Source organism: Ostrea edulis, chromosome 6, assembly GCF_947568905.1.
Source record: "Ostrea edulis chromosome 6, xbOstEdul1.1, whole genome shotgun sequence".
Classification (NCBI taxonomy): Eukaryota; Metazoa; Mollusca; class Bivalvia; order Ostreida; family Ostreidae; genus Ostrea; species Ostrea edulis.
The window spans coordinates 14,725,451-14,743,697 of record NC_079169.1 but is presented as its reverse complement, the minus strand read 5'-3'; the positions used below and the strand labels follow the sequence as shown (position 1 = coordinate 14,743,697).

Below are 18,247 nucleotides of genomic sequence, written 5' to 3'. Positions count from 1 at the left end.
TCAATAATTAACTGACCACCATAAGAGCTGCTGACGCCCACGCCTGGAATGAGGTCACGAAAGAGAGCACCATCATCTTCATCGTCTGCAAACCATCGCCCACAGGGAAACTCATACACTATCATGTTGTCGCAGTCATCCACTATCACCTTAAAACAACAAGCAATGCTGCACATCAGAAACATACACTATCACCTTAAGACAAGCAATGCTACACATCAGAAACATACACTATCACCTTAAGACAAGCAATGCTGCACATTAGAAACATCCACTATCACCTTAAGATAACGAGCAATGCTGCGCATCAAAAACAGAGGAAGTCCATAGTCATGAGCAATTTTTACTTCACACTCTTGACTTTTTTGTACATCTCATCGTTTTTCTCACTTTCAGGAGATTGTGGCTCTTGTTACAAACAAGATGTATTTGTAAAACACTGATGCCCGCGAATTGTATACAACAAAGTGAACCAGATCCAAGGTCAATGTTCAACTCATAAAGTCAAAGATTTTGGTGTCAATGGAAAGGTCTTGCCACAAGAAATACACATACCAAATATGAAAGCTATACCTCTTATGGAGTAAAGATATGACCAAGACTAAATTTTTGCACAGACAGACAGACAGACAGACAGGCAAAATAATGTATGCCCCCAAATCTTCAACTCCAGGGGCACAGAAATCTTACAATTAAGATTAAATAAATTTCTGTATCTGCTAAACAATGACGAGACCATCACACAGTCTTCAGACTGTGTCCAGGTTTTATCAGTATGCTTTTTGTAAGGAAATTATACAATTCACAAGTTCTAAGTGCATACAGTGCTTAAAGACAAGACTAAAACGTATTTTGTATCAAAATTGAGTCAACGTAAAACTTTAGTAATACATTTAATTTACTAAGCACCAATGCCCGAATATTACGGAATATCAGCCCTTTAGAAGTTACAGATATAATCTACACCTTTCTGTAAAGTATTCTAACTTTATGGAGATAAGACACATGTAACTGAAAAAAATTATATTTTATTGAACAGTCATCTGGAAAAGAATTAAACCCCCTACATGGCTCAACTTACTCACATTCAGTCTTTAATATGCATTTACACACTGATTCTTGGCAATATAGGATTTAAAAGGACATAAAAACATATTATTGATATATTTATTTTCTATTTGTGTTTCCAAAGGTAGCCAGTCATTATGACAATGTGATTCTCCTCCTTAATTTGATAACCACAATATACTCCTTAGTCTTATCAAATTCAGTGAACCATGCACTGTACTTTGTTACATTAAGTACACATATTGCATTCTCAGACTTACCAACACACATACTAAACCTCAATCAGGCATTATGGATTAATTAAATCATCTGATTCAGCCTGCTGACGAGAAGCAGTGGCCAAAAAATCAGCCCGCCTTCAACACACGGTTAAATTGTTTATGTAAAGCTACTTAAGACTGTCTTATTTGCGACCTTCACATAAATTCTTGGAACGAAAAATTTCTGTGATTCACTATACATAATATAAAACACCACAAATTAAGACATTAGAAAAGCGTGGGTGAAACAGAATGAATTTCTGAATTTCCCACAAATTTTCCCACCGGAAAATGCTGCTTGAAAATTACTCACTGTGAGTGCACTATAAAAAAAAATATATATATATATATATATATATATATATATATATATATATATATATATATATATTAAAAGAAAGAAATAAACTACACAAAGTTAAATTTTAACTATTTTAAAATGTAACACCTGAGGATTATGAAATGAAAGCGCTTGCGTTAAAATTGTAACTTTGTGTACAGTTTATTTTATTTCTTTTAATATAAATCTTATACCAGACACTGTGATTTAAAAAAAAAAAAACAATTTGGAGATAGATAAATATATGCTCACAAGTATATTTGACCTTGTGTCCTAGCTTGCATCCATGCTGTGGATCCTACACAGATGGGTATATCAGGTGTTGTTGGAACTTAGTGCTTTTCCATATATGTATCTATAATTTGTATGATTTGTAACTAAACAAATCAATTCAATTGAAATATTTTTAATATATTAATGTTATGATTAACTTTCTGAGTATTGAGTTATAAAGTAAAATAGAGGGGGATCATGAATTATGACTGCTAAAAAGTAAATGTTTGTGATAACAAAAAAAAAAGAGAAAATTATAAGGAAAACCTCAAGCTGTTTCTATAGAACATTTCACACCAAGACTTTTTCACTCTCATACAGACACTGCAGGGATCAGAGGAAAACATTCTTTTCATTTCTGATAACAAGTATGTTTACATGGGCAATGCAATGCTTCTTTCGATGGCAAAAAAACCCTCCCCTGTATGATGGGGAGAAAAGTCTAGCAGAATGGTCATCAATCAAGCATATCATTCACCTGGGAAGTTTCTTCTGATAAAAAGACGGGGATTTTGCAATACCATTTCCACATAGCAAAATAAGCAGGATTGAGAGAACACGTAATTTTCCCTCTCATGTGAATTTTATTGAATGACATGGAATTGAAATTCATATTCTACTGAAATTTTATCTCAAAATGGAATTCAATTTCTTATGAACTAAATAGAATATCTATAAACAAAGCATTATTTTTGGATTTATTCAATCTTGTTTTAATCTAATTGGATATATTATTTCATGGATTGAAATTTATCTTCACTGAAAATGCATGAAGTTTCTACGATTTTATGGTGGATCGGTGTCTGTGTAATGACAAAGCAGGTTTGGTCAATAGCAAACGTCATTGATCAGGATTGTGTAGTGAGCTTGACCATACCCAGAAATAGCATCAAGAGCAGCTGCAACACCGACGAGAGGACCCTTAGAAAGATGCAAGCTTTAGAAGCCAAGTTCTCACGTCTATACACGGCAATCAGAGGACTGGAAGTTCGAATGCCTCAAATCGCATCACATCAGGGAAAAAACCAAGAGACGATGAACAGGTTAGAGTTTAACTTAGCACAGTCAGCTACATACGTCAAAAAGTTAGAGGACAAAATTCTACAACTAGAATCTAGACTCCCACAAACTGGGGGAGGGGAAAATATTGTCTCCCAGCGCTCGAATTCACTGGACTCTCTGATGGACCCTGTTCGACCATTATTAGCGGATGAACTGGAAAAATTCAAAGACAAATGGATGAAGAATCTTGCTGAAAATATAGTTCCTGTCATACTGAATCCAGAAAACAAATTAGGTCTTGATTTCAAAGAAAGACTTCTTCAGAATTTAAAGATACACATTAAACCAAATATAAGGAGTCCCTCAGAAACGATTGAATCTTCCAGTGAAATTGAGGATGACGATGAAATCACCAATTCAACCAAAGAAGAGTTAAAGGCCAATGAATTCATGATTGTTACAAAACCAACTAAAATATTTGAGAACACATCTAAAAGTCCTTGGGACAGCCATGCCTTGGATATGCTAGCTCGAACATTAAAAAATGTCAGCTTTGACTTAAATGCTACAGTTATAGAAACAGAAGCCAATGAATTTGAGAAAAACAGAAATTCCTCAAATTCATCATCTGTTCTAAACAATGAAAATGTGATAAAGTTTTTATCTTTTGTGAAAAATCAAGTTTCAAATGAGATGGAGCTAAAATTAAATGAAATTGATAGAAAATACCAAAATATAAGCAAAATTCTGTATGCTGGAACAAGTTTGAAGAATAACATTTCAAATTTCTTAGAAAATGATCAGAACCATAAACTGATCATACAGAAAAATATATCAGACATCAGAGAAGAATACAGTGCTTTAGAGATAAAGGTTCAGCGAGCAGTTGATGATTTGTCAAAGACATTAGAAAAACGTGCAAATTCAATGACTGCCTCCAAAATATCTTCTTTTGAAAATTTATTTTCTCAAAAACTTCAGAATGAAATTTTGCAAATGGACGGCAAAATCTACTCTCAGAGCAGACGAGTAAATATGACTTCAAACCTAGTGAACATTTTCCAAGAATCTCTGGCCAAATACCGCAATCAGAGCCAAAGAGCGATCAGTCAACTGCAACGAAAGGTGGCTGAGATAAGTCTAGTGTTAAAGGATTACACCAAAGATGATAGTGATGTTCTGAAAGAGAGGCTGAGATACCTAGAGGAAGAAATCCAGGCAGTCGCTGATTCGCAGTTGTTCATGGAACAAGGCATTGACAGATTCAAATCCAGCTTCACCGAAAACTACAGACGTGCCCAAAACGAAATTCAAAATCTGAACAGACAATTGCAAGCTGTGGAGTATGAAGTGGGTGGAATTGACCAGCTAAAAGTGTCATTAGGAAATCAAGACACCGTTTTAAATATCACGGTGGATAAAGTTAACAAATTTAACAGCAAACTCAATGACATACAAAAAACTTTCACTGAATTTACGGTTGAAGTTATGAGTGAAAACCAATGGGTCCCATACAACTTCTCTCATGCCTCCATAAGAAATGACTGTGAAGGAGGAAAAAAATATATCAGGAAAAATTTCTTTGCATCCTTGGTAGTCAAGTTCGTTGGGGTTCAACTCTGTAGCAATACTCGGTATAAAATATTCCTGGGGCCCAGCAAAGGAGGGAAATTCTATGACATTGGTGACAGGGTGGGGCGAGGTGAGGACCACTGTCAGTTTGTAGGGGCCACCATCCCAGACAATAGTACCAAAGCTTACACAGTGGACAGGAAGTTACTGTTCTATACCACAAAGGGTAAGCAAAGCTTATACATAATGTATACATCATTAGGATAGATTTCTTTAAAATATTTCTGTTATTAGTGTTCCTGTTGAACTGATGAAGTCAGATTTAAACACATAAATGTATTTAAAATTCAAATACACTGATACTACTAATTTCTAATGACCGAATTTCAATATTACAATTTATATAAAATGATATTTCTAAAAATGTCCACAAGAAACATATAACTTTCAGATATGGGACCTTGAACAAGCAAAATAATACAGGAAATATAATTTGGAAATTTCTTCCAATTTACTTCTTGATAAAATCAGCACCTTAAGAAATTGAACCCCAGCAGAAGTCTACCTTCAAAATCATGCAGCACATTACATCAGACAAATAACACTGTATTGATAATCAACTTGAAATTCTTAAAATTTTCATTGTACATGTGTATTTCAGGATACATACGAGAACACTGGAATGATGAGCCAGAATTTGGAGTTATTTCCATTCTTAGACCTACATCATCTTTCTATGAGTGTGGCCTATCAATACCTTAAGTTATTGTGACAGCTGATCCAAAAAAAAAAAAACATTCTTTCAACAAGTTTACTGGAAAAAAATGAAGAAGAAAAAATCTTTCAAAAACTACATGCATCAATGGATGATATCCTTGGCTATGAAAATTCAAATCAAAGTTATTTGTCCCAGGAAATTCGAGAATTTGTTATTATGCAACAATAAACAATTTAATGAACGTATCTGTGAAATGAATCTGTGATGCCTATCTTTTACATGGAAAGCTGACAGTTTAAAAACAACAAAAACTTTGATGCTGCCTTGAAAGTCATCTTTGTAAATACAATGTGTGTACATGTAATTTATTGTTATATTGTATATGACTTCAATACATTGAATTTTATTTTCCTCGGTTTCATCATATTATTATTATCATACAAAAAGCCAACACATTTCCGACATGTATATTTATCACAATGTGATTTACTTCCTTATGTATTGATTAACATTTTGTCATGAGCAAAGCATTTTATATTTTGATGACAATGACTAGAATATGTTAACTTCTGTAATATTTTCAGAAGTTCATCCTCAGATCCAAACCAAAACAGCAGATATATCTTTTAAATTTAGCTTCAAAGCGATTTTTCAATTTTTCAGACTGTCAAATCTAAGCGGCAGGCCCCTGTTCAATGCTGAAACTGCGGTGATAAAAGTCTCAATGATTTTTTACGTGGGTGGATACAGTAATGTTGTTTTACTGCACTTCTGATCAAACTAATGTCAGACAAAAAAATTCCTCTAGAAATTATTTAGTCTCGTAGAATATTAAAACTGTGTTAATACTTGTCACCCATAACATGTACATGTAATATTACATTGATCATCAATAAACTTTCTTTCTTTTTTGAGTTTCCTTCTTTATAAACTGTCTTACTGTTATGCCCTCTGGGCCCAAAATTGGAATAAACTTATCTTCTCTTATCTTATACACACTGATTTCTTTTTACATCATAAAATCTGAAATATTTTTCCAATAACCTAGTATGTCTCACAAGAAAAAAAAAAATAAACAAAAGTTGTTAGAAGACAACATGGCTTGCCAGGAAGCATGACTCTACTTAATCATATCCCCTTTAGTTCAAAAGGTTAAAGTTTTAAAAAAAAAAAATAGGTCAAAGTCCAAGGTTACTAGGTCAAAAGTTTTGATACCATATCAAAGGCCTGGACTAAGTTCAAGATTGTAACAGCTAGCCTTGGGGCTAGGTGTGGTGGCTGATCTGTGCTACTTTACAATTTGTCGTCTTTCTGTTATTTCGAAGACGAAAAGTTGCTAAATATCATTTTGTTGTCTTTTTTGCCTCAAAATAACATTGTGATTACTGTGATTATAAACGATAAATTATAAAATGGCATAAATCAGCCACCATACCTACTCCTTTGATTAGTCATAGCGACTTGAATGCAGCCCACTAGACAATATTTCAATTATATGGAGACGACATCACTGCAGGGGAAAAGCTTCAAAATTTAGGCCTATGCTCAGCGCTTACAGCCTTTGAGCAGGACGGGATCTATATCGTGCCACACCTGCTGTGACATGGAACCTCTGTTTTGGCAGTCTCATGTGAAGGACAAAGTTCAAGGCAAGGGTCATTAGATCACATATCTTGGTACATGTAACAAAACAAAGGTCTCTTCAAGAAGCGTCTACACTGTATATGTGAAATATCAAAACCTTACTACCCCTCTTGGTTCAAAAGATATAGCACAGGTTAAAGTTTTAGAAAAGTAGGGGAAAGTCCACATTTAAGGTCACTAGGTCAAAAAGTTTTAGAAACAAATGAAAGTTAAAGCCTCTTCATGAGGCATCTTTATGTGAAATATCAAAGCCCAATCACTCTTGGTACAAAAGATATAGCCCAAGTTAATGTTTTTGAAAAGTAGGTCAAAGTCCAAGGTCACTAGGTCAAAACTCTTGGTACCAAAAGAAAGGTCTCTTTGAGAGGCATCTATATGTGAAATATCAAAATCATATCCCCCTTGGTTCAAAAGATATAGCCCAGGTAAAAGTTTTTTCCTTAATGTGTGACGCCGACACCGGGGTCATGACAGTCGTACCGGCGAGCTAAAAATACAATGTCAGTTACAATCCTGATGTGTGCACTAACGCTCTACTAATCCTTTCACTGCTCCATTATCAGCAAACCTCAAAGACATAAACATTTCACAATGATATAAGCAATGTTTGGGGGGGGGGGGGGGGGGGGGGGGGGGGTGGGGGGTATGAAAACAAACTTCACACCATGAGATTTTAGGTGTATACTGTTATAGTTAGGAGATAGAATTTAAAAACACTCCCAGTCAGCCAGGAGAGTTCACTGGTCTGTGACAACTAATGGCTTACTTTCCTATCAGTATGTTATGAGAATGTGCTCTACTTACCTTGTCCAAGTACCAGCCTGGCCCAAACCCAGAGTTGTCATGTCCGATTCGTATCCTTGTAATACGGCCCAGGCACGGACACTTAACCAAAAACTCATCTTTGCTGATGAAGAAAACAGTAACTTCATGAATTTATGACATTCATTTCTATATTTTCAACAGGTGATGAGAGAGAGAGAGAGAGAGAGAGAGAGAGAGAGAGAGAGAGAGAGAGAGAGAGAGAGAGAGAGAGATTGCAGTTTTGGCTGCAAAATCAAAGTAAGAATATTCTTTTAATATACCATATTACATAAACTCACCAGTTTCTCTCAAAATTGTTTTTTGTATTGTCCAGTTTCACTTCTCCTGAATCGCCATTTTCTCCAAAGATGTTGATGATGACATTAGCGTCTGTTCCTGCCCCTCTCTTGTCCCCCGTGTAAACTGTTACTTTATATTTACTATCTGTTGTTAAGGAGACATTTCATTAATTACAGAACCGAATTCAAATTTGAAGTAAAAAAAGAAACGAGTACTAAATCTGACAAGTTGCAAAATACTTGTATGCCTTACACAAATAAACTTAAATTGTCCTTTCATACTACAATTAGAATGATCTACATATGAAGCTGTCTAGGAACTCATCTAGGAATGCCAAAATTTAGATAAATAAAATGCCGTTAAACTACTGATTTTCCTTGTGTGTTCTGATAAACAGTTCTTAGTACCTTTTCTGATGGCAAAAGGGTCCTTGCTACCAATGAGATATCTGGAAATTGCCCCATCTCCTTCATCTCTCGCCAGCCACATTCCGCAGGGGAAGTAATACTTCCATTTGGTGTTGTTGAGATCTGTTATTACAACCTTGAGAACCAAAATATCTCTGTTAACATTGTGACAACTTTAATTAGAAAATCTCCTCTCTCCTAAGATACAGTGTTATGTTCTCCAGTGGCCCTTTACACAAAAAATCTATGAAAAAGATGAAAATTTCAAAACTCTTGTTATTCTTTTATAATTCTCACTCATGCATATATGAATGAGGAAAATTAAGTTTATGAATAGGTGATAAAACTGGCATTCTTACTCAGGGCATTAAGTTGTACTCAGTTGGGTATGAAGCAGATACGAAGTTCTTATCTTAGTCGTAAGATTTTTTGTGATAATGGCCAGATTTACACAATGTGGTACTCCTAATGCAAAAATTGTTTCTGTCTTAAATTGATCTACTGTTAAATAGAACTACCAACATCCAGTCCAATGGATATCTTTATCAATATTCAAATTCAATAAATATAATTTCACTGCATGAATTTAAACTCACCCTCTCCAGATACCAGCCGGCCCCAATTCCTGTATTGTCATGTTCAATTCTGATTTTCTTCATAGGACCCACACAATTAGCTCTGATTTTAAACGTGTCACTAGAGTTTTGTCTAAAGTTAGTCCGTGTGAAGTCTTTGAGGTGGATTTTGGGAGTGACCCCTGAGCGACCTTCAATGGAGATGTACACGTTGGCATTTGTTGAGGCTCCAGCTTTGTCTCCGGTCACTGTTACAATCTCATAATCTGTAATTTAAATTCCCAGTGTTATCATTCTGACATAAGCTGATAATCTTCATCAATTTTTACACGAGCTCATAATCTTCATCTAGTTTTACACGAGCTCATAATCTTCATCTAGTTTTACACAAGCTCATAATCTTCATCTAGTTTTACACGAGCTCATAATCTTCATCTAGTTTTACACAAGCTCATAATCTTCATCTAGTTTTACACGAGCTAATAATCTTCATCTAGTTTTACACGAGCTCATAATCTTCATCAAGTTTTACATGAGCTCGTAATTTTCATCTAGTTTTCATTGACGGTTTTTATGTTGCCACTGATTTTGTAATACATATAATCACACGCTAGTTTCTTTTGTTTTCTCTGCACAGAACAACACCTTGTGAATCAATTTTTTCTTTGTTCTTTTCCATGATTAATGAATATCATGTAAATTTTAAATCAATCATATCATAATTAAATAATTTTACCCCAAAAGATTGTTATTGTAAAACAAGAAACATATGGCACATCATTAATCTGTGTGTAATCATTAATCAAAAAACTACCCTGTCCTATCATAAAAATGAATGAATCTTACAAATTTTGGGGACCCTAGTACCCCCCCCCCCCCCTCATTTTAGATTGTTCCAAGACCATTATTGGAAAACTATTAGATGTTTGCATACTGCTCCAAGTCATTGTTATTTACACTATGTTAAATTTTCACTGTTTGTAAACAGCTAAGGTTCTCAATGGTTTCAATGTTGCACTATCCAAACATTTGCATCCATTCTTTTGCAGGCCAGTCACTGAACAACTGTATTTGAAACGGTTTAAGTTTGTTGAAACATCTGTAGCTATTGACATAGTGTAACCACGAAACCACTATGATGTACTCCACAGTACGTAACACATTGACTTGCTGATCTTTAGAAACTATCACATAGTTTTCATGGCTGAAGAGTGGGTCATGTTGTGAAAAAACTGACACTTTATTTCTAAACAAATGTTTCTAAAGAAAATTTAAAATAGTATATCACTTTTCAAAGATCAGTGATTGGGAAGGCCATGCGCCCTGCGCCATAGTCCCATTCAGGTGAAAATTAGCGCATTAAATTATTTAATCCATGCGCCAAAGTGCGCATTCAATATCGATTATAACTTACGTTTTTTTCTCTAGAAGTGAATTGGGTACGACTTACTTATTTTTTGTCCTTTCATTTTTAATTTCTATGTATTCTGATACACCGAATCTCATTGGTTGAAGCAATACGTACAAATCAAAATAGATAACCAATAAACTATTTCCTCTTACACCACATCTCATCACGTCTTCTTATGCTTATTCTTTAGTGTTTAAGCTTTGGAAGTCCAAGGACATATATAGAAACAACAGAAAGTGAAAAAAAAATTAATGAAAATATCGAGAGACCGTCTTCAAATAGCAATACCGATAAAAGCAATTATACTGTTGAGAAGGGGACATTGAAACAAAGAAGAAACATTTTCAAGAGGGGTGGGAAAGATTGTGGTCATGGTTCAGTTTCTATTAAAACAATAATGTTCCACTGCTCATTTGCTATTTATTGAAAATGGCCATTCAAAATATGTTGATGGCCCATTAAATCTGAAAATGGCCCATTGAAAACTTGAACCGTGGGGCCATAGTCCCATAGGCCATTTTGGCCTTTCCAATCACTGATAGATATTCATTAATGATGTTTCATTCAACAAAGGAATACATTTCATTGTTTTGAACACTCTAAAAATCCCTTCTATCTGAACAAGTACAAGTTTGTGTGAGGTTCCGGTCAAAAAATGAAACCCATAGAATTAACTAACAGATGATAGAAATCAGAGAGGCAGATGAAAATGGGCACTTCAATCAGAAAAGTTTGCCAATAAAAGCCATTAGCTCAAATAAACTGAATTACAGCCTGGAAAAATCAACTAGTGATATACGAGTTATCTCCCTTTAAAACACAATATTCACCTGTTTTAGATGAGATATTTGGAAATAACTCCCTAGATGTCTGCTGATCTCCATGATGCAAGGAAAGCCAATTATTACAGACAAAAGTCCAGGTTTTCTTCCTCTTTACATTAGTGATTTCCACTTCCTGTAGAAACCACGCTTGTTCTTTCTGTATTCCATCAGTCTACAACAGACACACGTTAAAAATTTAGTATGTTCATTGTGTTAAGCCTATTTTCATTGATGTTCATTGTGCAAAAATCTTCCTTGTATTATATAGAACTAAGTACATGTCTCAAAATATTCTTTGCTTGTGATTTTATCCCCTTTTCATTACTTTAAAACATGCTTATGCAACCTGTTTTTCAATATACTGAATTCAATAATAAATGAATTTTTCTTTTTTTTTCAATTTGCAGAAGCAACTGCAATTAATTAAAATTGTCAAGGCAATCTCTACAGTGCTGTACCTCAACAATTATAGACTTGACATCTCCAATTTCTGGACCACGGATTTTGAATAAATGAGTACTGCCTTTGGCAAATCGAAAGGCAACTTTACTATTCTTCTTCACCGATCCTGCCTTTTTACTGAGCCTCGTTTTAGGAATTTTACCCCGGAGTCCTTTCACCGTCAGAAAAACCTAGAATGATACAGGAATCTATGGTTAGATTTATAAATCTTCATACTTGTCCACTTCCTACACTGAACACTATCACAAAACTAACATGTAAGAACTAGCAAGAATACTTTGTAATATTTATCACCCCAAAAAAACCTTATCAAATAATTCCTGAAAGTTTTCTGTGCTATGGATGTATATTTCTAAATGAAGTGTACATTCATTTTCCCAAAGTATCTTATTCAAAAAATTCCTCTACCCACAGCTATAAGATAATTATGAACAATAAAAAAAAATGTCCAGTTTATTTAGCAATCACTCAGAAACATTTCCTATATCCACTTCACATAAACTAGAGATTAGTGTGAAGCAGCAAATAACAAAAATCCAAGACAATTATTGATTTGAATTCATCGGACCTTTGCGTCAGTTCCAGCAGCTTTTTTGTCAGCTGTTATGATGGCTATTTTGTACAGCACGTCTTCTTCATGTTTCTTCTTAATTCTTGTTACTGAGGAAGCACTTGATGGGCGAGAGTGAGTTGAATGGGGACGTTTCTGTAATGAAAACAAAGTTTATTATGCTGCCAGTGAATCTTTACACTTTTTTAAAATTAAAATTGACCCTTTCATAATTAACTCTGGTCCGCATTGGGCAATATTTTGTCCCTTGGGGGCCAACATAATCAATGCCGCTGAAAACACAGTCAATATTTGTATAATATTGTACCCTTCAGATTCTTAAAAAAGAGTTTTAAAGAATATACGTATGTAAAACTTTCCAACCCTATAATGGCCCCATCCCTGATCTCGGAGATCAACAATGCTGATTGAACGTTACACAAGATGTTTGCATATCATTTTGAGGTCCATTAGAGGAGGAATTTTAATGAAACTTGTACATTTTTCCTAGAAAAATTTAAAACCCTTGTGGGCTTTAAAAAATATTCCAATATTGAATATATTCCTGTAAAAAAATTGTAGTCCTGCAAAAAACCTTGGTGCCATGAACTAAATATAAATCAAATCAACACTATATAAGCATGCATATTAATGTCATATGACACCCTTTTAAGATTTTCAAAGAAATTTCCTATACATTCCTAAGAAACATTTTAAACCCTGTTGTGACCCTGTCAAGACCCCAGCGGTCATGGTATGAACAAACACATATATCTTTTAAATATAAAATCATTATGCATTTTGTACTTCATTTCAGAAATAATTTCCTCATCAAACATATTATTGAGTAAGCCCTCCAGTCAATGTTTTGTTGGATACTAAAAGTCTTGTCATAAAGGATCAACTACCAACACAAGGATTCAGTTCCTAAAAATGATAACGATGAATTAACGATGTCGAGTGCTATATTGGAAATTTTACATTAGCTTCCATTGATACATGTATGTATATTTACAAAAACTGTGATAGAATAATAAAAATGACTTACCCTTCTAGCTGACATCTGTATCTGTCCAAATCTTCTTTCAAAGTACTCATATAAATGAGGGTCATTCATAGCATGATAGGGTGGGAGGGGCATGCTGGACCGGATTTCATTGTTCATACTGTATACTGATTCTATCCTCTTTGCTGCATAATGAAAATACATACAGTGAAGGTAATTCCTAATGAAAAGAATATTACTTACATAAAGCTGGAAATAAGAATATTACTTACATAACTTACATATTTTAAAAGCTGGAAATAAGAATATTACTTATACATACATGGAAATACAGAGGTAAGGATTATGACACTGTTTTTGAAACCTCTGATTACAGTGCACAGCATAGTCAGGATGCAGCAGGAATTCAAATTGAACTAGTTACAAAGAACTTACACATGTAGGGGGTCTGCCGGTCAGTTACTTTGTGGTAGCTTCTTGGCATGGTCAACCTGGATTCCTTATAACTCGGACCCCTCCATGGGTCAGAAAAATTACCTGTAGTAATGCGTCTTGCTGGAGCTGTTGATGATGAGATGTACAATATAATTTACCCCAACACACTCCTGATACTATTAAAAATCAATGCTTGACTGTACATCTTAATGAGAGGAAATTCTATGGATTTCCCTCAAGTTTGTGATATTACTTCAATATGACAAAAATGTTCAGTAACTGCTTCTACACATAAACTCAATCAGTTCGGGTATCAACCAAATGATCATCATTCTGGCTTTGGTTCAAATTGGTATTACCAGCTACAGTGGAACCCCGTTATTACGTTCCTCCTTTATTACGTTAGTCCGCATATTACGTTGGAATTTCAAAGCACAAAACCATTTCTTAACAAACCTATATAAAATAGACCTCGTTATTACGTTGTCCCAAGATGCCGGGACTCGGTATTACGTTGTAAAAATTCCGACAAAAACGTAATAAACCCCTAATTATTCAATAGTGATTCTCAAAATAATAAGCCATTCACACCTTGGCTGCCCCAGGCAGTCACCATGTAAATTTCCTGGTCTGTTACGGGATTAGAGATGCTTGACTGATCACGCTTTGATAGATCTAGAGACATCAATACAGGTGAATACCCTGTATCGAAGCCAGTGATAAGCAATTAAATGATGTTAATTTTGAAATTGTACTATCGTTGGTGAAAAAAGTGTGCAAGTGTTGGATATCGTGTGTGTTTTGTGTCGTCGTTTTGTTGGGGTGTTTTTTGGGATGGGATTTATTAAATTGTGTTTTGTATCGTGTAGTAGAGATATAACTTAAGAAAAACGATGTTTTGTTATTTTTTGTTTTATGTACGAATGTTGAATACGAACTTGAACGAGTTATTGAGAGAAATTTATATGAACGCATTATGTTAAAGTTGAACAAAATGGCGGAAACAAAAGCAAATCTGCAATGCTTATCAAAGCATCCTTATTTATCCTACACAAGAAATAAAGAAAAGGGATGAAAACATGAAGAATTACAGACATTTAAGATAAGATGTAAATAAATCAAGTGTCATAGTCTTTAAAACAAAGATAGTAGAAATATGTTCACACACACACCTTCACGGAGTATCAACGGAAGATATAGAGTTTCCAAATGATATTTTTAATGGATTTCACTGGGAACCTTTATTACGTTGACCCCGGTATTACGTTATTTTATTGTGTCAAAATGGAAAACGTAATAACGGGGTTCCACTGTATGTGGGTTTTTTTCCTAATCCAAAGCTCGATCAAATTAGAAAACTATAAATATGATAATCAGTAGTTTTTATTTAAATTGATTAACCTGGGTACCTGAATAAGGTCTCTCTCTCGGTTTTCCCACTGCATACGGAGGTTTGGGACCATATCTAATGTGACTGCTCAGTGGGGCATCTGACCCCACCATGCACATTTTGACAGCTTCAGAATTCGTAAAAGGTTGCTGCATTTTCTGATTTGCTTTTGGGTCTGAAAATAAAATACAATGAGGTATACCTACACACTGTTGGTTGATTTAAGTGAGCACTGCATTCATTAATAATTAATTCACTTTTAGCACACTGTTTCTAATTATATTGACCTACATGTATGATGCTCTCACTAAGCAAAAATGTCAATATTTGGTGACATTTAACACAATTTATGATCAACTCATAATTGCAAAGTGAATAGACTCTATATATATATATATCAAAGGAATGTTATATTACCCATTTAGCTTTTATGTTCATTGATGCAAAACTGTGTTTAATATTGATTTTTCAACAACTGTCTGTCATTTCTAAATATAGATTCATACAATAATTACGTATATAATATGATCAAAAGCTTACTAAATATGCTCAACCTATCTAGGATGGTCTAATGTTTTGGGGTTTTTTTTATGCATGTGTTTTTATTTCCTTGAATTTAGCATTCAAAGAAAATTTGCTGAGTAAGTAGGTCATAAAAGTAAAATTTACAGGTCACACAAATTTCATTCAATGATAAATAGTGTAGGAACTGCAAATATTTCTAAGTGATTCATAAAGTAATTATGTTTCAGAATAAATATTACAGTTCTGGTTAAAATGAAATATAAAAGCACCAATGGCAGAATGTCTGCACCATTTGAATAAAAAAAAAGTGTCAAACATCATCTACCATGGTAATGCATGCTTTTTCAAAAAATAAATCTTTAAGTCATTAAAGGTCATCTGTTGTTCACAAAAATTCTAAAAATCAAACAAACAAAACTTGCTAAGAAGTACAAGACAAACAAATAGGATTAATAAACATAAATTTACAGTGTTCTAAGCAATAGAGATTTATTTGTAAATGTGTCAACAGTGTTGGATTGGACTATGTTTGATAGTAGGGTGTTCCACTGTATGATGATTTCTTGGGAAAATGACAATGTGTGTGTGTATTATTTGTAGTTTTAAGTGCAGAAAATTTGTGAGTGAGAACTTCTAAATGTCAGTCGCTGCAAACACATAGCAAGGGACAGGATTTTGCTGGGTACATATACGAATATTCTTTTATAAAAGGCAGCGCATAAATCAGAGATAAAAATGAACAAACAAGCTGTAAAACTTGTAAACAACGACGCTCAGAATAAAAAGCATACACTCACCTTTTTGAAGAAGGCAAAATCAACAGGTTGTGTTACCGTGCCGAATTTGTATTTTCACTCTCCTTTTGGTAATTAAAAATATTGTAACACTTGTTAATTAGCTATACTCAATTTTGCCATTCTATATCAAGTGTCTAAGTATCAAGTTCCATCTTAATCTGCACGTGGAATCAATAATTAAAACATTAGATTATATGAGTTTACACTTGTTTTCATCGTTGCCACACATGTTGGAGCATGCGCAGTGTCGCAAAAATCTACATATTGAGCATGTCATACAACGACTAATTCGAGTATATCTCAGTAACAGTTGTAAATTTCCGTGTTTCAATATTATATACAGTATATTGATAAAGATTGATAGCCCTAGTCCTGCATCTTTAGCATATTGAAGGGTGTAATGCATACTGAGAAAGTTGTAGGCTAAGTTAAAATACATTTTTTTCCTGATTTAGCGAAAATTTGCAATTTTGTCACACCAGAAACATTAATATTAGATATGGGGCGGATCCAGGAATTGCGGTTACGGGGGGCGCCACTTTATGAGGCAGGTGGTCTAGGGGCAGCCTTGAGGCCCCCAGTGGGTCCAGGGGCGAAGCCCCCGAAAGTTCATGGATTTTACAGGTTTTATAGAGCTTGAAATATGTCCCCTATTTAGTCATTTGTACTATTTTCTATCATTTTTTATTAGGTGAAATTAATAGAATGACGCAAACTTTAAGGGTTTTTGGGAAAAATATAAAAGTTCTCCCAATAAAGTAATTCAAGAAATCAAAAGATTTTGTCATTTATTTCTCCGGAAGTGAAAGAAATTATTGTTTCTTTTATCGTTTAGTACATTTTTCTAAACAAGATACCACGATTTACCTTCTTGGGTTATATTTGAAAATTTCAGGGGGAGGGGGGGGGGGCGCAGCCGCCGCCCCCCCCCCCCACCCCCCCACCTCTGAAATTTTCAAATCCGCCACTGTAGGTCTCCATTCTCACATTTTTATCTGATAATTTAAAGTATAGAAAGTGTATTTGTTTCCATTTTCAGTATTAAAAACTAATAAATTATCAAATAAAATATATAGGTCATTTTCAGTAGTAAGAAATGTTATGTTTAACGAACTTTTTCAAATACAAGAATTATCTATTATCGATACACGGATTTTATTTTGGGGCAGTGACAATTTGGGACATGAAACTAACAGCAAAATTTTTAATGCTTTTCACAAATTTATACTTAATTCAGGCAGATTCTCATGATAGTAATTCACTTTATGCTATATGTACATGTATTTATTTGTATATTATATATGCAATAAAATATGTACTTTCTAAAATGTGCGAGACAAACATAAACAGAATCATATATTACCATCAGAAAATTATATCAACGTCAGAAAATTGCAATTTTCCTTTAAAGCGTTATCAAAATTTCACAAAAAAACTGGTTAATAGTAATCATAAGCAATTTCATGAAACTGTTTCTTTACAAAAATATACAAAATGTTTGTGAAAAAATAAAGGAAATTTATCGCATTTAATTCATGTTTGTATTATGCATATAAATCTAAATAAATCAATGATTTTGCAAAATCTTATGACATTACAGGAGGGTGGAATCACAGGTGCTTGTGGATAGGACTTCCGGTACCCCCCTTCTTTTATTTTTAAATGTTCAATTCCTTGGGTATTTCGGACGTATTTTGGATAAAATATGTAACTTCAGAGTTTATCTATTTCAATGGAATGCACAAATCTCGCATAGAAACCGTTTTTAAAAATGTCATATCACCGATCATTCATATATTATGTTAGGAAAATTAAACTGAGAATCCAATCAACTCCATGAAAACACCAAGTTTACCATTGAAACCATCCAAGAGGACGATTTAT

General features: G+C 34.1%; 2 protein-coding genes across 3 annotated transcripts in view; one reads left to right on the top strand and one right to left on the bottom strand.

The window, feature by feature from the left end:
• The window catches only part of LOC125683838 (lipoxygenase homology domain-containing protein 1-like), a 59,697-nt gene extending 43,075 nt beyond the window's left edge, over window positions 1-16,622 (bottom strand). Inside the window, exons 1-12 of one of the 2 annotated variants that reach the window (XM_056141649.1) lie at window positions 16,364-16,622; window positions 15,061-15,216; window positions 13,652-13,777; window positions 13,259-13,401; window positions 12,229-12,366; window positions 11,657-11,830; window positions 11,205-11,370; window positions 8,985-9,229; window positions 8,389-8,524; window positions 7,981-8,125; window positions 7,682-7,784; window positions 17-149 (exon numbers count right to left, since the gene is read on the bottom strand). In XM_056141649.1, the coding sequence (XP_055997624.1) occupies window positions 17-149; window positions 7,682-7,784; window positions 7,981-8,125; window positions 8,389-8,524; window positions 8,985-9,229; window positions 11,205-11,370; window positions 11,657-11,830; window positions 12,229-12,366; window positions 13,259-13,401; window positions 13,652-13,777; window positions 15,061-15,196 (1,645 nt within the window). In that variant the 5' untranslated portion in view covers window positions 15,197-15,216; window positions 16,364-16,622. The remainder of the gene's footprint in view (window positions 1-16; window positions 150-7,681; window positions 7,785-7,980; window positions 8,126-8,388; window positions 8,525-8,984; window positions 9,230-11,204; window positions 11,371-11,656; window positions 11,831-12,228; window positions 12,367-13,258; window positions 13,402-13,651; window positions 13,778-15,060; window positions 15,217-16,363) is intronic. The other variant, XM_056141650.1, reaches the window with a different exon arrangement.
• On the top strand, window positions 2,205-6,147 carry LOC125683825 (paramyosin-like). Its single transcript, XM_048925305.2, has 2 exons — window positions 2,205-4,741; window positions 5,177-6,147. The coding sequence occupies exons 1-2, from the start codon at window positions 2,707-2,709 to the stop codon at window positions 5,275-5,277; spliced, it is 2,136 nt and encodes a 711-aa protein (XP_048781262.1). The 5' UTR covers window positions 2,205-2,706; the 3' UTR covers window positions 5,278-6,147.
• Window positions 16,623-18,247: the final 1,625 nt, after the last annotated feature.